Genomic DNA, 21,428 nt, shown 5'->3' with positions numbered 1-21,428 from the left:
ATAACTTATTTTGCTACTGTTATGAATCATAAATAGCTGGAAGGCAGGGGTCGAGACCCACAGGTTGAGAGCCACTGATATAACTGGCCCCAGTTTCAAAATCCACAAGTCAAACCAAAGCCTTGGAGACTTTGCCATTGCCCTCGTTCCCTCCACTGTGCATATATGCACTGTCAGGCTGAAAGTCTGTGCATGGGTAGGTTTGGAGTCCCCGTGTGCAGAACTCAGAGGTTAGGATGGAAACCTGATGTAGGAGCCTGGCCTGGAGGGTCTTCAGTAAACCTGGGTGACACTCAACGCAACTGCACTCAATCCCTGTGGCCTCAGCTCATAGGAGCTTTCAAAATGCACAGGCTTGGGCCTGGATCCCTCAAGTTATGCATGAGTGTAGTTGGTGAGCCTCCCATCACAGAAGCTATGCAAGTAGAAAACAGCTGGCCAGGGAGAATAAAATGCCAGCTTGCATGTCAGGTACATTGGCTTTTCCTTCCCTTGGTCATGGCATGTATTAATGAGGATGTAAATACATTGTATGGGGTCGTTTGTTTATGTGGTTTTGACTTTACTTTCACCGATACCTAGGAGGCCAACGCTGTGTGGCCATGTGAACAGAAAACACTGCAGCCTCTCTGAACTTTGGTTTCCTAATCTACAAAGGGGACCTCTAGCGAATAAGGTGGTCTGTTCCACCCCAGAGTCACGCACAATTGGAGGGCTGGTCACCAGGGGTGGATGGTATTTAACCCATGATGGTGACAGCTGCAGCGTGTCAGGAAGTAAACATAGCACACCCTGCAGGGAAACTAGGGCTCCCAAACAGTCCAAGGTCTGTGCCTGGTGGAAGCTGCTAGGAGTTTGAACTCTGGTCTGTGGATTTCCAAGGTCATGGGCATCTCTGTTCCTTGTTTATTGGCAGTCCTGAAAACCAAGTTCTCAACTAAAATGTAACTCCCATCAGAACATGACCAAGCAAGAGGCCCATGGACGTGTTTATGGCATTGTGAATAGGAGCAGGTTGTGAGGCCCTGAGTCATGCCTCACCATGATGAAATCATGGTGTCTGTCCTCTCCAGCCTGGGGTCTGGCCTTCTCTCACCCATGGTCAGCCCACTGAAGGGGCTTGGTCCCCCACCACTGCCACCATCCTCCCAGAGTCAGTCTCCAGGGGGACAGCCATTCTCCACGCTCCCCAGCAAGCCAACCTACCCACCCTTCCAGAGTCCACCACCTCTACCCAGCCCCCAAGGTAAGCTGCACTCAACCACTGTGACCAAGGGAACTGACATGGGGCCTGGGGAGGCAGGTGGGTACTCTAAACAACAGATCGGGTTCTGAGAGCCACATTGGGCTTCTTGCCTTAGTGACAGATAGGAGGGGCCTACTACTTGGGTATGGTGGGTCCAGAGATGGAGGGCCCAAGCATCCCATCAGGTGCAGACTCTAGACAGCCACGTAGGACCACCTTTCTATCCCTCTTCCTTTCCCTGTGCTCTCTTCTCATTCACACCCCCTCAATGCCTGGAACCAGACAGCAAGGGGGCTGACCCCCCACGCCCATGACTTTGGCCTTCCCTCCATCACTGCAGTCCCTGCCTCCTCTTGCAGGCTACCAAGGCAGTTTCCATTCCATCCAGAACTGCTTCCCTTATGGTGACTGCTACCGGACCACTGAGCCAGCAGCCTCCAGGGATGGACTGATGGGTGATGCCCATGGTTTCAACCCTGTAAGACCCAACACCTATTCCAGCCTCAGCGCATCTTTACCTGCCCCAGGTAAGCTGCCCAAGGCCTCCCTTCCCTGAGCACTGCCAAGGTGAGCCCTGTGGTGGGGGATGGAGGGGGGCTTGTGTACTGTATCAGGCACCTGCTGAGGTCTGGGATTGAGACAGATGCTGATCCCTGCTTCACAGGAAGGGACAGTGCCTGGGGCATGCCTGTTCCCTTGCAGGGCCAAGGATCTGAGAGTCTGTTGCTCTAGCCCTGGCTGGGTAGAGAAGTACAGTGGACAGGGAGAGGGGTGCATGTTGCCCAGAGTTGGAATCAGGTTCTATCCAGCAGGCAGAGCAGTGCTCAGGGCAGCAGATTGGTGGAGTAGAACCTCCTGAATTACCTAAGCCAAGCCCCACCCAAATCAGCCTCAGAGTCCAGATCCAGTGGAGGTTATTAAGGCCCTACAGAGGACTTTCGAGGAGCACACCAGGGGTGGGGGTGGGGGTGGGGGCTGAGGGACATGGACGTTAGACACGGGGCCAGGCTGGTAAACACAGAACTGTGGCTCAGCATCATTGGGGTTTGGCTGTGTGTTTGTGTCCCCACACCCGAGCTATGTCTGTGTTCGCTCTTGCCATGTTGTGAGCGCATCTGTGTGCATGTAGGGCTGGCCCAGGTGGTTCTGGGCACTCTGAGGGACACCTGTGGCACATGCATGTATTCACTCTGCTGTACTGATGTTCACATACACACCTCTCTCACGTCGTTACCCGCCCTGAGACTCACAGCTAACTCCACAGATGGGCGCACACCTGTGTGTGTGTGTGTGTGTGAGCATGTGGAGCTGCTTCAGGTTGCTGTGCTTGTGTGTACAGAGTCCTGTGAGTACAGTAAACATTCATCTGTAGGTAGATAACGGGCCACATAGGAATACATGAAATACAAGACAGGCCTGTGCACAGGCCACCTGTGGGATCGGTGCCCACTCTGTGCCCATACTGCTGGCTTTCACCATCCTGTGCTCCTGGCCCCACTTGGGAGGGGGGGTTTGATTTATTGATTTAGCAGTCTGACACCAGGACAGGAGGCTTCCCTGCGTCTGTCCCCAGCACCTATTCCAACTGTTTTCAACTGCATCGCTGCCATCTACCTCCCCATCAAGGGGGACAGTAGTCCCAGGATGACCAACATGTGGGCCAGAAGGCTTTGGTTCACCCCACCTCCATTGCACAGATGTGGGAGACCCACTTGTCAAAGCCGCATAAGTCATGACGGCAGCTCAGGGGCGGGACATGGGATAGGATGATCCTGTGGGTCTCTGCCTCGAGTCAAGGACCTCGAGCAGTGATCTCACCCTGGAAACAACATGCCCACCAGAAAAGCCAGGTGTCCCTAGAGCCAGATGGACTTGCATTTAAGAGCCAGCCCCACACACACACTTACTAGCAGTGTGACCTTAGACAGACACCCGCCCCCTCTGAGCCCATCCTTTCCACCCTAAAGATAGTAAGTCCCACGTCACAGAACTGCTGTGAAGTCAGTTGGGCTTAATGATCACTACGTTTCAGTGACGCTGTCTCCCCTCTTGTAGCATCTTGAGTGTGGGGTGGGGTGGGGTGGGGGGACCTGGAAGAATAAGGAGCTGAGTTCCTTCTGCCAAGAGGGGCCGACCTCTCAAGGTAAGCGCTACGATGCTCCTACCCTACTCCCTCCCTCCCTCCATAGTCAAGCACTGGAGAGAGCCTGTGCCAAGCCTGTCTTTCCAGCTGCCCTGGGCTCTTTGGAGGACTCCATGACTCCTCTCCACCCAGGTCCCCCCATCCATGAAAGGAACATTCGAAGAGAGACCCCGATGGGTCCCATAGTTCAGCCTCCGCCACCCTCCCACTCTAACCCTCTGCTCTCTGCCCACAGGCTACGAGGCCCTGGTAGAAACCGCATGTCCTACAGCACTGCAGCCACAGCCATCTGAAGACCTGGTATCCAGCGGTCCCGAGGACTGTGGCTTCTTCCCCAATGGGGCCTTTGACCACTGCCTAAGTCACATCCCCTCCATCTACACAGACACCTGAAGGAGTGCTGCTGTACCTGCCTGCCCAGCTCCTGACACTACTTCACCTGCTGGCCATCAGCCCTGGAGCTTCCCACAAGGGGCAGCCAGGCCACATCACAGGCACGTCCCCTGCTGTCTGGCCTCAGAGCTGCCTGCCAGACACTGTGGCCCTGTGATAGTCCCTTAACTGTATCTTTCTCTCTCCCTAAGGTTCTCAAATCACAGACCTCGTGTATATACAATGTACAGGACCTCTTTTCCACCTCCCTATGAGTTTTATATTTTTGGTTTTACAAGAAAAACATTAAAAACTGGAAACTAGATATGAAGGCTTGGTTCTGCTTTCAAGAGTCGGAAGATCTGAGGGGAGTGCATGGAGAGCCCAATGCCCAGGAGGCCCTGGGATACAGCCGTGTGAACGTTCTTCCCCCATCCTCCATAGTGGTCCTTAGAGACCCCAGTCCAGTCCCAAGGCAGCACTGCCAGGTGCAGTTAGCCCCAGGACAGGGAAGCAGACAGGGGCTAAGAGGCACTCAGAGACAGCCCCACCACCACCACCACACAAACCCTGATCATAGAGCCTGCCTATTCTGAGCCTTCAGCCAGTAGATAAGCCAGCTTTGACTCTGCAAGTCAAGGATACCATGAGACTGAGGGTGCCTTTAGGGACAGAGACCCAACAGCCTCAGAAAGCAAGAGGCAAAAGTAGGTCCCCCACAGACAAGCTGGGGTGCAGATGAGCTGGGGTGCAGAGAGCACTGTGCTCAGGGGAACCCACACTCACACAGTGTCCAGCCTAGAGAACAGGCCCACATCTATCCTGTAGAGGTGGGCCTAGAAGGGGGCTTCATGTCAGTGTCACCTGAGGAAAAGATGAAGGAAAGACCTTCCTCATCTGTTGGTGAGAGGCCAAGGACACTGCTGTCCCCTCCTCCAGAAATGCCCTTGGGAGGGTCTTCTCCCCCACTGAGCAGCAGCCACCAGGTTACAGCCCCAGCCCAGCCCAGTCTACTTGGCTGACTTACACAGAGTGAGAGGGGAAGGGTCCAGATGACCCCCTTCTTCAGAAGGGAAAATGAGGCTCCTAGGTCATCCAGCCAAGCTGGGCTGCATGCTTGGTCCCTGTGTCATCTAGCGACACCTCAATCACCCTAATTATGTGAGTTATTCCAAAAGCCTCGAAAAGGTCACTGTCCTATGTTCTTGCTGTTCTGGGGGGCCCAGGGCACTATGGGTAAGCCAATGAGGCACCAGCATGGTTTGCAGGGTCACACCTGTGCCCCACAGTAGTCTTGCAGTATTAAGCAGTCTCCATCTAGCCCACACTCTAGGCTTGGTGGCAGCTCTTAGTTGTCTTTCAAGCATGGCATGGACCTGATGGCTACCCTCTTGACTGCAACGGCCTTTTCATCCTGTCATCTTTGTCTAAGAGAGCCACTTGTCCCATTGTGTAGACTGAGAAACTGAGGGGTGGTAAAGTAACCTGCCTGTGTGATGCAGCCACCCTGTGTCTTTAGCCCTCAGACTCAGGGTTCCCTGCTTCCCTCATCAGCCTCAGCCCTGGCCTCCTGGTGTGGGCCCAGTCCAGGCTCCCAGTGAGGAAAGGCCAACCTAAGTCACAGCACAAAGGGCCCCTGACTCCCACCCAGGGTGCCCTACCCCCTCCACCCCTCCCCTCCTTTTTATGGAACTAATTAGGCTGTGGCAAATTTCCTTTAGCAGGGATGCTCAGGAGTCAATGCTGCATGTCATTGTAGGCTCTTAATCCACTCCAGATAAGCAGAATTAAGCTGTACAATGAGGACATATTTCTATTAATAATGAAAAGGGCCGAGCCTTGAGCACACAGGGAACACACAGGGCGCTGGCAGTTGGATTCCATTTAGGTTCAGAGTCGAGAGGGAGAGAAGAGGAGACAAAGGCCGTCAGAAATGGACCCGAGAAGGCAGGCAAGAGTGGAGGTGCCGGCAGAGCTCAGCCGGGAACAGGCTTGGGACTGCAAGTTGCTGGGATTCGTCCTCTCCATCCTTACTCATTCCCAGCATCCTTAGGGGCTCAGCAGTGAGCACAGCACAGGAGGGCCTCCAGATCTCCCTTCCCCAGTCAAGCCAGGCTTCCTGGCCATTCCTCAGCTCTGTCTCTCAGACCAGAGAGCCTGTGAGCATGCCTGCCACCACTCCCAGGGACATCACATCCCTAAATGGTATAGAGACAGGTCTGTCCCTGTCACACAGGATAAGCTGGAGTTAGGTGCAGTAGGCTGGTGTTTCTTATTGGGCCTGGAGAGTCATGGGAGGGGGAGGGGCATAGACAGGTCACAGCTTAGAGGCCCTATAGGGTCTCTAAAAATAGATGTGAGTCTGTTCAAGGATTCAAGACAATGTCCAGGCCCAACCTTCCAGATAACTAGCTGGAGTTGTCTGCCACCTTGCTACGACACACCAGATTCCCTAGGAGCCCTGTACCCTCCTCCTCTCCTCTCCCTCCTCCATCCTGCCCCTCCTCCCTCCAGGACCCCTCGTCTCCTGCTGTTATGGCTCTGTGTCTTATGTTTCTCTGCTCCCTTTCTAACTGCCTCAAATCCACCCCTTCCGGTCCGTCTGTTGTCTCACTCCTTTCCTCTATTTTTACTTCACCCTGCCACAGCCAGCATGTGAAATGCTCCTTATGTGATGAAGGCATATGTCCAGAAGGACAGTTGGGGGAGAGGCCTTTGGGGATAGGGCTTCATCCAGCAACCCCTCAGCTGGGATATTATGCACTTTGACCTCTTCTGGTCCTGTAGCCAGGCCCAGGGATCCCCCAAGCTGGCATCTGTCCTCCAGGGATTCCCATGTTCCTGATGGCCTTTAGGGCCCATGAGTTACCTCAGGACCCAGGCCATCAGGTAGAAGGGCCCAACCCCTCCCTCTGTACCACAGGACATCCAAGCAGAGGAGAGTTCCTGAGACACCACACACACACACACACACACACACACACACACACACACACACACACACTGGCCTTTCTCCACTTCCCGTGATCCAGACATCTCTCTGGTAAGTAGGAAATGAAGCAAGGGCTTCTTGGGAGTGACAGGCAGGTTTACACCTCAGGCGCTCCCTCTGCCGGACAGGGCAGGGCAGGGCAGGGCAGGGTCTGGCCTGGTAAAGTTCTGCTAGAAGACAAACCCCAAGCCTGATCTGCCCTCCCCCCTCTGGAGCACAGGCTCCACAATACCTAGTGCAGAGCAGTTGTTCTGAACCTGCCTGACATCCCACCAGTGACAACGACTGGCCCCTGCAGATTCTCACACACAGTAGGACCATAGAGAATATCTACGAGCTCTCCCAAGTGGGGCCACAGGCTTAGAGGGGTGTGGGGTGTTTAAAGGTACATGGCGGATCTGAGATTAGCCTGGTTAGCCAATGGAGAGCCTGCCCCACACCTCACCTTACCTACCAACTCCCCACAGCACGTGCAACTCTTAGTCCATTTGGCATGCTAAGCATTGTGACCCACTTTGCAGAGAACAGGACTGAGGCTGAAGGCAGTCCCTGCCTGAGGGCACTTGGACAGAGTTAGCATTCAGTGTAAGCACACAGCAGCCCTCCTCCCTTGCCCTGCCCTGTCAGTCTACATGACAGCTCAGGATTTGAGTCCCTGGACCCGCCTGAGGACTTCTGGCATGCACCTCTCTCTTCTGTCCAGAGGGGACCATTAGGCTTTTATAAGTTCTGATTTATAAACTCGCTTGGGCCATGGGCCCTGCCAGGCATTTATAGGTTTCTAAGTGGTCCTGTCTCTGGGGGAAATGCAAACAGAACAGGAACTGGGAAGAAGCTGCCAGCCCTCATCAGCCAAAGCCTTCCATTCATTCCCAGGGGTGCTGGGTCTGGGGCGGCTGGATCCAGCTTAAGAACAAGCATGGAGCTAGGCTTGGGGGAGTGGGGCCTGTTTGAGAGGAATGGCAAAACGGCAAACAGCTCCAGGTTCAAATGCCCAGCTACTCTCAGAATATAGGCTGAGGCCTTGCTGGGAGAGGGTCTGGGACTGCCCTGTCACTGGTTGCATAGAGCCTTGCATACAATTGACCTTTAATACATGCTTCTTTGAATTAATTTGCCAGTGACAGATGAAAAGTCCATGTAGAACCAGAGCCAGAATAGGGAGAGGCCTGCTGACTTCACAGAGGCCACTCTGGTGACACAGGAGACTTGGGCCCCTGCCCTCAGCCCCAAAGCTCTGCAAAGTACCATAGAGAGGGAGAAGACCATGCTGGGACACCCTCAGGCAGGCTGGGACCCCAGAAGGTGGGCTGGGGCAAATCTCAGATTTTCAAAGGACAAAGTCCTCTGAAGTAAAATGGACTACAGTGCTGACTCAAGACTGCAGGCCAGGGTTAAAGCTAGTCCAGCCTTCAGGGCCCAGGACTGCAGGCCAGGGTCAGGGCTAGGCCAGCCTTCAGGGCCCAGGAAGCAGCCCACATGCCCCTACACCCCTGGTGATGGGCCAAGCACCCATCTTCCCTGTTCACCTTGGCAGCAGTGTCCCCAGGAGCCAGTCACCTAGGCAGGAGAGTAATGAAGGAGGCAGAATAGTTCAGAGGCCCTATGTACCCATACTAGCAAGAAGCTACCGGAAGTAGAGTTGTGTCCCCCATGGCTATCCACTACACATCAGGGAGTTCCCACAGCCAGACAGCCCCACCCTGAGTAGCTGCCAGCAGGCAATGTACAAAAGCTCTCTAAAGGTTCTGGGCCACCAGAGGGCTCTACTAACATCTCACCAGTGCAGGTCATGTCTAGATACTCCCATCTCACAGGTAAGGAAACTGAGGACAAGAGTGAAGTAAACTACCCTGATTGCCTATGGCTGAGCCAGGGACTGAACTACTGTCTCCCTAGCGGCAATGCCCCAGTCACCTTCTGAACCCCTGACCTGTGTTATCTGCAGACCCCAGACAGGGACTCAGCCCCAGCCCCACTGTGGAGAATTGCCCACACTCGGGACCTCGGCTCCTCATCTGAAGATAGAGCCATGCCCCAACCCTCCCTCCAGGCTGCCAGAGAAGCAAGAGCCCCCATGAGGCTGCTGAGGCAGGAAAGTCACTGTGTAAATCGGGAGGGGCAGTCAGTGCAGCCAAGTCAGGATCTCCATAGGAGTTGACCCTTTGTCCTCATCCAAGGTTGCTTCTATCAGTCACCTCTCCCCAACCAGCCTGAACCCTGAAAGGGAAGGGGTGTCTCCTATAGAAAAGCTGGCAGTTGGAGGGCAGCTCAGGGTGAGGTCATGAAGTCTAATGCAGGACAGACTGCCAAGTGCTCAGGGTCCACTGGGCCTGAACCCTCCTTCACCAAGCAAGACACCACTAGTGTGAGCTACCTCCCGAGAGCCTGATTTCCAGATGGCTCTATGGCTGAGGGAAGACACAGGGCTGACTCTGCTCCACTTTTAATAGTGGAGAAACTGAGGCTCAGGAAAGGTAAAAGACCATGAAGATCTGAGAGTTAACAGCAGGCTCCCACAGTCCCCACGCTGACCTAGTCACCTCATTGAGTCTGAGGTTCCACTCCAGAAGCTGGAGTGATGGCTCCTCCTTTGATGGGCAGATTCACTCCCATGGCACTGAGGCCTGTACACAGTGGTTAGTATATACACTATGTAACAATTAGTCTCTCTGCTCACACAAATGCTCTTAGCATTCTTATAACTGTAAGCCAAGCTCCATGTACAAATGGGCAATCAAGCCAGGGAAATGGTCCAGCTTGCCTGGAGATGCATGGACATTTGGTGGCAGTTCTAGTCTTGGAACTCCCAGGGCTCATGTTAGCCCATATGGACTTGAGCAGTGGCCTCACTGGTCACATACCCCAACCTGTCTACCCAAAGCCTGGGACCTCAGTTCACAAATTCTGACTGTGGTTCTCTGGGCTTCTGCCTCCAAATGAAGAATGGGAAACTTGATTAGGCTGTGCTGGGGGTATTTGTGAGAAACCAGGTGTGACTCCCTTACATCCTCTTTGGTCTACAGAATGAGAGGCTGCCCTGGCCATTTGCATCTGTCTACTGAACTGAATTGGGCCCCTGGGTAGTGCTTTTGTGCCCAGCACCAGACATGTCCCCAGCACAACCTCTCTTCCCCATAGCTTGCAAACCTCTGATTCCCTCCTAATTTCTTTCTGTGTACTTGGTGTGCTCTTGAAATAGATTTTCCTCCGTGGAGCCCTCTTAACGACCACTGGACACAGGCCCAGACACGGGTACTCCTTTTAGCATTTCCCCACAGAGGTCAGTAAGTGTGTTCTGTGGGGGTAGAATTGCTTGCCAGATACAGACAGCTGGGGATGCTGCCAGCTCCCAGGCCCAGGACACTCAAAGGCAAAGCCACCACTCCCAGTTTCAAGGCTCTTCTCTAGTCATGCTGCCTTACCGTTGTCCATAGCCAAGGGCTCACCTTGGCCTCTCTAACTTTCAGACCTTGCTCCTAAAAATAGGACTCTCTGGAACCCTCTGCAAGCAAACCACTTCAAAACTCCAGGTTGGAGAGAGACTATGGGGGGGGGGCATGAATCTAGGCTTAGAACACCAGGCCTGGTCTCTTGGGTCCCAAGATCTTCACTCCCTGTCCAGAAGCAAGCTCTCCTGATTAACACCAAAAATGAAAGAACTTCCTTAGCTTACAAGACTGTACAGCTAACATACTATATGCTACTTGTGGGGAGAACTGACATGCTTTCCTCTGCCTAAGATCAAGAACACGACAAACATGCCACTCTACATTTTATTCTGCAACTGTCCAGAAGGGCCTAAATAAAATGAGAAAATAAATGATACCCCAAATTTCTTGTTTTTTTTTTAAAAAAGCAAAACCATGATATATTCTTGTATGTAGGAAATCTTAAAGAGCATATACATGTGTGCACATACAGGCACAGGCACACGCACACACCTATTAGAGCTCATAAATTGGCTGATCAAATTTGAAGATTACAAGATCAACACACAATCATTAACTGTATTTATTGCTTGAAGCAAGCAATCCAAAAATGAAATTAAGGAAAATCTTCACATAAAACAGCATCAAAAAGAATAACATTGTTGGATGCAGTGGTTACACCTCTAATCCTATATCAGGTATATGTCTCTGTAATGTGAGACCAGCTTGGTTTACATAGTGAGTTCAGGATAGCTAAGGTACCTAGTGAGACCCTGCTTCCAACCTGCCCCACAAAATAGCAACAAATTTAATAGACTGTATTCTGAAAACTACAATCATTGCATCACTGAAGACCAATTTAAAAAAAAAAATTTATTGTTTTGAGACAGGGTTTCTCTGTGTAGCCCTGGCTGTCCTGGAACTCACTCTGTAGACCAGACTGTCCTTGAACTCAGAGATTTGCCTGCCTCTGCCTCCCAAGTGCTGAGATTAAAAGCATGTGCTACCATGCCCGACTACAGTCAGAACAATTTCTCTCCAAGCCCCAGCTAAATTCTTTGCAAACCTGCCCATCTGACCAAGAAATTCATTTGCAAATTTGTATCGGTCATAACATAACCCAAGCACTCCTGGCTCAGGGTTCCTGCATCAGTTTCCAAACATAATGCAAAGCTGAAGTAACCAAGACTGGCAAGATGGCTCATCCGTTAAGAGCACTGACTGCTCTTCCAAAGGTCCTCAGTTCAATTCCCAGCAACCACATGATGGCTCACAACTATCTGTAATGAGATCTGGTGGCCTCTTCAGGCATGCAGGCAGAACACTGTCTACATAATAAATAAATAAATCTTAAAAAAAATAAGGTTTGCATTACCATAAAAAATAAAAATAAGGGACCGGAGAGATGGCTCAGAGGTTAAGAGCACTGGCTGCTCTTCCAGAGGTCCTGAGTTCAATTCCCAGCAACCACATGATGACTCATAACCATTCGTTATGAGATCTGGTGCCCTCTTCTGGTGTGCAAATATACATGGAAGCAGAATGTTGTATGTATAATAAATAAATAAAATCTTTAAACAAATAAAAAAATAAAAATAAAATAAAAAGCTGAAGTAATCAAAGCAGTATTACAGGAGCATGAAGAAAATTCTGCAGGGTGGGAAGTTCAAAGGCAAACCTTCACAGCTATGGTCTAGTGGTTTTCAACAAGGGCCACACAGTTGTGAGGGAAGAATTTTCTATACATGTACAGGGCCAGCTGGATATCCATGTGTAAAAGAATGAAGTTGGACCTAGATCTTAAACTATATACAAGCTGGGCATGTTGGCACAAGCCTTTAATCCCAGTACCTGGGAGGCAGGGGCAAGGGAATCTCTGAGTTCAAGGCCAGCCTGGTCTACAAAGTCTCGAAAAACCAAAACCAACCAAGCAAAAAACTATATACAAAAAAAAAAAAAACAGCTCAAAATGGACCATAGACAAAATAAAAGTGTTCAAATCACAAAGCTCTTGGAAAAATAAGATTAGGAGAAACCTTGGTGACCGTGACTATGATTTCTTAAATCTGACATCAAGGGCACTGCCACCGACAAGGACAAGTTGGCCAAAGGACAAGTTGGCCATCACTAAAATAAAAACCGTTTGTGCATCAAAGGACACCATCAGGAAAATGAGGAGAGGTGATCCAAAGAGCAAGAGGGATGTTTTTAAGTCGTGTGTCTTAAAGAAATTACACCCAGAATATGATTAGAATGCTTATAGCTCAGTAATTTTCAAGTAAGTTTTAAATGGGTAAGTGGTTTAAATTGATGTTGCTCTGAAGAATATTTACAAATGAAAAGTGGCCCTTTGTCATTAGCTACCAAGTAAATGCACACTTACACCCCATGGGGACACTGCTGTATACCCATCAGTGTGGCAACCACCTGAAGCCACCACAGATGTGCTGGCAAACGATGGAGAGCCAGAACTTCAGGTGCTGCTTGTGGAAGTGTAACATGGTGCAGTTGCTATGGAAACACCTTAAAAACTTAAATCATAGAGGGTCTATACTCTGAAATGGAATAAAAACTCCAGAGAAATTAAAATATATGTTCACAGAAAATCCTGTGTGCAGATGTTCATGATAGCGTTATTCAGAGCATCCCTCGAGTGGAAGCAGCCTAAACATCCCTCAGCAGTGAACAGATAAACAGATTCGGTATACCTACATGGTGGAATAGTAGTCAGAGATAAAAAAGGAATGAAGTACAGACGCGTGTGGATATGCGGGGGAAGCTAGAAGACACAGGCTAAGTGGGAAAGGGCAAGCATGAAAGCCCACATACTATGATTGCGTTACTGTGGCATGCCAGGATAAGCAAAGCCACAGGAACAGAAAGCAGTGTGGAGAATGTGGTAACCGCTAGCAGGCACAGGGTTCCCCTCGGGGTGATGACAGTGTTCTGAAACTCACTGTGATGAGGCTGAATAACTGAACGTTGGAACCACTGAACTGGACATAGCAAATGGAAATTACATCTTGATAAAGCCTCTATTAAAAAAAAAAAAAAAGTCTGTGCTGAATTTGTTCCTCACGAACCTCTTAGTAGTGACAGAGCCATGCAACCTAGTTTACAGCCAGTCTGGCCGCAGTCCCGAGTGACTAAGCTGTTTTTTTCCTCAAGCATTTCTCTTGCTTGGTCACCTCGGAGACAGAAAATGAACAGGTTAGACACTAATTAGAGAACAAGGACTCTTCTCTAATGGAAAGGAATGGCCAGAGGGGACTTTTTCCACAAATCAAAGTCACCCAAGAGAAGAGGCTTGGCTCTAGAGGCCATAAGAAAACACCATGGAAGGCTCTCTTGCTAGAAGGACAGCTGATGGCTTTTTCCAGCCACCACTGCCCTAGGGTCTCCCCGGCTAGGCCAGTGTTCTATCACTAAGCTATACCCCAGCCCTTTTAGTTTTTACTTTCTGAGTCAGAGTCTCATTAAGTTGTCCAGGCAAGACTAGAATTTGTGACTTTACCTCTTGAATAGCTGGGCTTATCGACCTGTGCCACAAGGTTTAGAGCCCCCCCCCCCCCAGTATCTTGCTCCTTCTCAGGAAAAGCACCTGTGCAAAGGTGTGGGGGAGCAGGAGAACGAGGGGCATGCAGGACACAGGCAGGCTGGCCTGTGATCTGTTAGGCAGGGCAGAGCGGGACATCAAGGGGCCATGCCCCTCCCTCCAGGGCTGATAAAGGAGTCTGGATGGTCTCGCTGGACTTGTATATGCCAGGCACGTCTCTGAGCCTGACTCCACCTCCGCAGCAGGCCCTAAGAATCCCATGAGATAATACATTGTCACACTTAATGGAGCACTGGGAACAGAGCAAGAGCTGCATAAATCTTAGCTGCTCTGATGATGCAATGCTTCCTTGGCTTCCCCAGACAGTCTGACGTGAGTGAAGTGTGGCTGAAATGGCAGTTGAGAGGCTGGGTGTAAGAAAAACTATGAGAACTGGGGAGGCCACAGCTCCAGGCTGAAGGAAAGCCCTGCTGGGAAAGTGCCCCAGAGGCACAAGCATTCAGACACCAGTATTGGGGGGGGGGGGAAATAGAGGTGGAGTAGAAGCAGGGGTTGACAGAAAGGCAATGGAATAGCTTTTGCGCCCCCCAAACAGGGAAGAGTCAGCCCCCCCTCCCCTCCCCTCCTTTCTCTCAAGTCAGAGGCATCTTAATTCAAAAAGGCAAAACAGCTGGAGAATCCCTCTTGGAGGGACAGCCTCCAGAAACGGGTATCCCCACAGTCAACAAGTCAGGCGGTCCACAGAGCTGCCCATGGGCTCCTTAGCGCCTCACCTGGGCTTTTTAGTGCCTCACTTCTGACAGGTGTTACTTGTCAGGGATCACCAGACGCCCAACAAGGAAAATCTGGAGGAAACAAAATCCTACTGCAACAGACAGAAGCCAAAATAAACAAGTTGACAGGAATAGCACCTGTGAGACAACGCCTTGCCTGTAGCCACAACAGGCAGGTGTCTTCAGAAAGGGTAGAAGACACAGAAATGGAAAGTTGGGGGAAAAAATTAGACTGTTTGAGTATCAATACAGGAAGTCCTAAAAATAATGAAAACTAACTAGAGAGTTCTCCCCAAAGAGCAAAGTCAAGAAACAAAACAAGGAAATTTTCCTGAGTTCTAGTTTGACAGGGATCACTAGAGCCCCCATCAGTGAATGACACCGAACTGGTAGGTTCTAAAGAGCCTAAAATAGACAGTGACCCTAAAAAGGAGAAGAGGGTAGCGGGAGGGAAGACACTGATCCATCCAAAACTGATACTTTAATCTCCTCTGACCCTGGAGCAACACTGAAAGGCTCTGCCTGCAGCAGAAACCTTAAACATTCGGAATAAAACCAGTTTTCAAATGCAAATTCCATGTTAATTCACACTGATCAAAGGTGAGTGTAAAACAAAGACAGTTTCAGACAACTAGCAAAAAAAAAAAAAAAAAAAAAAGATTTTTGACACACCACTTTTCAAACAGTTATGTGAGTCTGAGAACCAGCAAATGGGGGAGACTAAAGCAAGCATTCCCCAGGGCAGAAGGGCAAGGAGAAGGAGCTGTGCTTCTCCTTCTGGCCCATGGGATAGATGGCTGAGCTGGGTGAACAGAGCCAAACTATGGATGACCTGGGCAGCATGGACAATGACAGGAAAAAGTGTGACATGTGGCTGTAAACTGAGATTGGAAAGAATTAGCGATCAGGACATAGGACAATGAGGCTGTGAGAAAGTAAGACTTTTTTAAAATTTTATTTATTTATTTATTATGTACACAGTGTTCTGTCTGCTTATGCTTGCATGCCAGAAGAGGGCATTAGATCTCATTACAGATGGTTGTGAACTACCATGTGGTTGCTGGGAATTGAACTCAGGACCTCTGGAAGTGCAGCCAGTGCTCTTAACCTCTGAGCCATCTCTCCAGCCCTGAGAAAGTAAGACTTTTACTAATTGGAAAACTGGTCAAAGTGTGAGGGGGGGAAAAAAATCAGAATGTTACTGAACTGGTTAAATATTTACCAACTTGTAACATATCTGGAATATGGATTCAATGGAAATGTATGTTAGAGCTCCAGGGAGGTGGGGGAGGGGCATGAGGAGAAAGGCAGTTTTCTCTACCCTCCTGGAAGCCATGGAACTGTCTCCAGCAAGCAGCCCAGGCTCAACACACTGCTAGCCAACCTGGGACTATGAATTCAGCTGCTCTGGAAAAGGAAACCGGGGTTGGGATGATGAGATAATTTGGGGGTGCTGATTATTATAAAAGTACTTTGTTTTGAAACAGCATTATTTGTGTTACTTTGAGAAAAATGAAAATGCATGTTGCATGGGTGTAATTAAACACTCTTACCAAGACAGACATTGAATTAGACTCAGAAAACCTACATGCCTTAGTGTGGACAAGTCTGCACAGGAACCGAGTCAAGCCGTGCTCAGTGACACTAGGCTGCTCTCAGGAAGGGTGTGAGAATGAACTGTTTGCACACTCGAGACTCCAGAGTGAGCTGGCTCCACCCTCCAATGCTGGAAAGAGTTTAAAACCGTTCAATCCCGCTCACTTCTGCGAAGCGAGCAGAGTGCAGCAAACACAGATGACCGTGATTTGTGTGTGTTTGATCCAAAGGCTTTACTTTCAAAGGGAGGAAAAAATATGGGACCGGAGGAAATTCTTCTCATTGACCGTGAATTCTTAGGCCACAGAGCAGTGGAGACAATTTCCATAAAGTTCCACCTGATTCTGCACACATTTCCTTTGATGCTGCAGTGCAGGGGTGCCCGAGTGCCACCCCACCCCCACACCTCCCCACTGCCCCTTTCTCCATCTGCATCCCTCAGGGCAGGTTGAGGAGATATTTGGGGCTGTGGATTTTGGATGTACCAGCGCTCTTGCTAGGAGTGAACTCAAAGTTCATCAGCCATTGGTCCCCCTACGCTGGTAGGCATTATCCCTGTTAAGTGGTATAAAGTTCAAAGACCTGAGAGAAGCCTAGGGTCCCCACATCAGAGTCCTGTCCCTCCCCCCTCACAGGACCATTGCTCAGTGGAACCCTGGTCACACTGTCATCCACTGTAGGCTAGCATCTTTGCCTCTAGTCAGAGCGTGGCCTCCCAAAGGCCTGACCTAGTATGAGCTCTGAGCTCCTCAACTGGGACAGGAGCTGTTGATTCTTGAATTAAAAGAGTGAACATGTAGCCTTCCCCCTGGATGTGCTGCCTCCCCCTCACGGTGGCTTATCAAACATGGTGGCCACACACTGCTTACTTCAGGGTCTCTTGGTGTGACTGCTACAAATACACATTTCTGGCCCATCTAAAGCCGTCTGGTGATTAGAGCCCTTGCCCAGGCTCATTGCCTTCCTCCAGAGGGCAAAGGGGCAGGTGCTGTCCTTTCCTAACCTTTGTCCAAAGTAGTTTCTGCCTGAGAACTGGCAGCAAGTAGGGAGAAACAGAGCCCACCAGCCCCAGAACCGGCGCTCAGATTCCCCTGCTGAGGGAGTGTGCAGGACGAAGAGGCCGAAAACACTGGGTTCCTTTTCCCCTCTAATATGATCAGGCTCCTCCCTAAATTCCCAAAAGGAGTGAAGGATGAGCCAGGGTGAAACAGCAAACTGCAGAGCACCAGGGGCTAGAAGGCAACCTTGTAGCCCGGATCCCTGAGGGCTTAGGTAGGCAGTGGACACAATGAACACAGACAACTGCAGGGGTAGAACGTGGCACGGGCCCTGGGGGCTCTCCCAGCCTGTCTGCCTCCTGTCAAGGGTCGGAGAGGCCCGGCTCCATGGCGGACTTTTCCCAGTTGGGAAAGGAGGGCTGAAGCTGTACAGGCAAGCCTTGGGTTGGGTCCTAGCGGCCCCTTGTGGCCATTCCTCTGTCTTTCTCCCCTGGCCTTCGAGGCTGCTGGGAGGAATCCTAGGTCTTTTACAGGATGCCCAGGGCTGGGCTTGTGTGGTGAACTTGGCTAGAGGGCTGCAGCCCCTTGAGTTCACTGAGTGGCTTGGGACAAGCCACTGAGCAAGGCCAAACCAATTTTCAGAGAAGCGTGGAACAGAAGGACCGAGAAGAACCTGTCTCCTCCCCCTCCACAACTCATTATCCAGGGGGAAACTGACCTGCGGATCCAGACAGGGTCACACTTACATAGGTTGTGAGTTCAGAGCTGGGAGAATGCCACTGTGTGCTGGAGAAGGGGCAGCAGTCTCCCCCCACCTGACCCCACCCCCACCCCCTTCATTGTCTCAACTGTCTCCCTCCCCAGAGCTCACCTGGATGCCCAAAGACCACCAGTCAGGTTGGGAGCTAGCGTTCATGATGTCCCAGCCTCAGGGAGTCCCCCAAAGCCTCTCTCCGTGCTTCCTCCCCGTTTCCTTTGCACATTATCTCTTTCTCCCCGAGATTCTTCATCTGAGGGACACCTGTGACAACTGGAGCCACACACATACACACAAACATACATGTAGATACGCACACACACATACATGCAGATAACACACATACATGTAGATACACACACACATAAACACACACACACATACAAATGTTAGACTAGGTTAGCCTCAAACTCAGAGAGACTTGCCTACCTCTGCCTCCCAAGTGCTGAAATTAAAAGTGTGCTCCTCCATGCCTGGCCTGTAGCTCAGTTTTTAGAATTCACACTCTATCGTGGCTCCTTCCTGCCACAAGGAAGGAGCACTGCACTGTCCTTAGGAATAAGGACACCACACAGTCCCACCTTAGCAACTGGCCACCTACTTCCTGGAAGCACTGTCCTGCTCCTGCTTGGCCACACCCTTCCCAGCATGCACCTGTCCCTGTCTGTAGACAGCCCTTGGCTGGGCTGGCAGGGCATCTGTTCTCAGGGTGGCATGCTCTCCTAGGTTCAGCCCCAGGAGTCAGCACCATCCTGCCCTGACAGATAGCTCTTCAAACCCCATGTCTAAGATCTTTCCCCTGTGTTCTTCTTATCTCTGCAGTCAGTGACAAGGCCTTGTCATGCTTCTCGGCTGAAACTCCCTCAAGAATGGACCCAGACATGCCCTGTATGACACATGAGACACAAGAGCCACACAAGGGATGGCACATTGATGACCTATCTGGATGCCCCTGAGGCTGGATTGAGAGAGTCTCCTAGAGCTGGGATTGGAGAAAACTGAACTCCGAGTCCCCCTGGTTAGCAATAGGGATAGTCTGCTTAGATCATAGCCAATCAGGATCCCTCCCCACACCAACGTAAACCACAAGCATCGTTTCCCTGGAGAAGCCTTTCCAGTTGCTCAGTCTGGTGTAGCTCATCCTGTGGGGCCAGGCCCTGTTCCCTTCCTTTAGATCATCAGATATAAAAGCCTCTTACCCACTCCAGAGCCTTCACACAAGTCTCTTTTTCTCCCAGAACCTATCCTCTCTGTCTCTTGTAGTTTGCCAGAGGACTCCAATCCTCAGAACCTAGTTTCCCTCTCCCAGGCTGCCCTGCTGGATGGTCCAGCCTGCACTCACACCTGTCTTGCAGCGGAGCTGACAGCTATGCCTTCCTATGCTTGCTCTACCACGGGGATTTGCATGCATGCAGCCTGCACAGCATCTGATCACTTCATTACTATCCCTGTCTTACACACGGAAGCAAGGCTCTGTGTCCCAGGCCAACTATCTAGTCTGTGCTGGGAAGGGCTTTCCCAGACCAGAGTTCCACAAGAACAGCCGTTACAAATGTGGTTTAAATGGAAACCAGCCTGGGAGCTGTGCCCCACCCCCAACCAGTTCTGGATGGAGGCTATGAATCCCCTTTCATGCTGTTTATTCTTTTGAACAAATTGTGAGTTTTACAAGACAGTCAAAGGCTGTGGTGGCAAACACATGTTCCCATGGTGAGTGTCATTTGGCCCACTGAAGTGAGGGCTATGAGTGCAACAGGCGGCCACACAGCACCACCCCCCTTCCCTGTGAGGCTCACATCTTGCTGCACCAAAGGCCACCTCAGGAAGAAGCTGTCTCCACCTTTGTGTCCCTTTCACATCCCTGGACCCCACACTCACAGCTCTGCAGAAGCTAGAGCCTAAAGCATCTGAGGGGGTAGGGGTGGTGCGACCACATGGAGAGAAGCCAGCAGGTGTTGAGGGAGAGGTGTAGGGAGAGGTGTCCAGCCTAAGGCCACACTGCTGGGAACTTGAGCTCCGCCTCCCAGCTCCAAAGCTAGGGACTCTCACTCCCATCATCTGAGCAGTAGTCGCAGGTGCCTGGCCCATTGTCCTGAATGAGCCTGGGTCTCCTGGAAGCTGCAGCACTGCGTTCCCAGCTTGGCGCTGAGACCTGGGAATTCACTCATCTCCCAGGCCTCAGTTTCCCCTCTGGAGAACAAGGGGAACAAGACCCTGAACTCCAAAGCCTCCGATGTTTCCAAGCAAAGAGCACATTTCAGGCACTCCCAGTTATCAGGCCACCCCACTCTGAAGGGATGAGTCTCCTCAGAGGCTCTTCTCTGCCTGTGTCATAGGTGCCCTCAGACATACTCAAGATAGCTCAGGTGGTTTTAGTCCAAGCACATTCTCCAGTCAGAACGGAGTTTCAGACTGAGGAAACAGGAGCCCATTACACACTCAAATATGCCTCAAATATGCCGCAGCCTCTATGCTCTGAGGGATAAATGTGGGCAAACGGTCTGTCATGTAGTCAGCCCTGTGTCGTAGCACCATCTCCTCAGCATCTGCCAGCGTGCCAGAGGCCTCTTTGTCCCACCCTCCCTATACCCTTAGCAAGACATTCCCACAGACTCATGCCCTCCTCTCCCCATCTCCCAGTCTGTCTCCCAGCCTATCTCCCAGCTCCTGGCCTGAGCTCCAGCCTATCTTCACAACCCCTTCTTGAGATAAGACTCGACAGTTTGGGGGTTCACTAGCCCTGCTCCTAGAACTGCAGGACCATGAGGGGTAGAAAAGGTGTCTGAAGATGACTCTGTGCTGAAATTGGGGTGATAAGATGTGAGGAAAGAGCGGGCACAAAGGTCGTGCCAGGGTAGGGCTGCAAAGGTGGAGAAAAGGCCTCAATGTCCTGCACAGCGGAGACGGGGGGGGGGGGGTGGAGTGGGGGTGGGGGGGGTGGGGGGTGATAGGGATAGCATGCACCCCCACCCCTGCCCCAGCCAAGCCTGCACACTGTGGGAGTTCTAGTGAGAGAGTGCAAGAGCCCTGGGGTGCTCAACAGGAAGTGAATTGCCACCCACACAGCGTGTGAGCACATCCCCTTCCAAGGAAATGTTGGCTACAAAGACTGCAGCCCAAAACAACTTTTAAAAGACTCTTTAGGAATATGAGCAGATGTGCAGAAATCTACAAAAGCAAGCAAGTGCATGAGGCTCCCAGAGTCAGGGTGCTGGACCCCCACGGATCAGGAAGTGAGAGCAGGACGGAGAGCCACAGGGAGGTCACTGTCAAGGACCAGGCATTGTCTGGAGCTTTAGGTTGATGTGTGATATGCTCATCACACATCAAAGACAGGGAGAAGTGAGCCATGTTCAGATCAGTGCTAAGTGTTCCTTGTGCACAGACCTGGCGGTTCAGAAGGTTCGGAACAGGCTGGGGGTAGGAGGTGGGGGTTAAATGGAGACCAAATAGAGCCTTGGAGGTTTTGAAGGAAGGTATTTGATCCACTTATAAAGGCTACCCTGACTGTATGAGAGTGAGGTTGGTGGAGTAGGGACAAGAACTCTGTCTTGCCATGCTGAT

At 51.1% G+C, this 21,428-nt stretch overlaps 1 protein-coding gene across 5 annotated transcripts in view; it reads left to right on the top strand.

The window, feature by feature from the left end:
- The window catches only part of Glis1 (GLIS family zinc finger 1), a 186,358-nt gene extending 182,272 nt beyond the window's left edge, over positions 1 to 4,086 (top strand). For 4 of the 5 annotated variants that reach the window (XM_027402383.2, XM_027402380.2, XM_035439732.1 and 1 more), the window contains 3 exons: positions 1,074 to 1,246; positions 1,606 to 1,773; positions 3,625 to 4,086. In XM_027402383.2, the coding sequence (XP_027258184.1) occupies positions 1,074 to 1,246; positions 1,606 to 1,773; positions 3,625 to 3,782 (499 nt within the window). In that variant the 3' untranslated portion in view covers positions 3,783 to 4,086. The remainder of the gene's footprint in view (positions 1 to 1,073; positions 1,247 to 1,605; positions 1,774 to 3,624) is intronic. The other variant, XR_004768183.1, reaches the window with a different exon arrangement.
- The last annotated feature ends 17,342 nt before the right edge of the window (positions 4,087 to 21,428 follow it).

Source organism: Cricetulus griseus, chromosome 2 (assembly GCF_003668045.3).
Source record: "Cricetulus griseus strain 17A/GY chromosome 2, alternate assembly CriGri-PICRH-1.0, whole genome shotgun sequence".
Classification (NCBI taxonomy): domain Eukaryota; kingdom Metazoa; phylum Chordata; class Mammalia; order Rodentia; family Cricetidae; genus Cricetulus; species Cricetulus griseus.
This window is presented reverse-complemented; position numbering and strand designations above follow the sequence as displayed.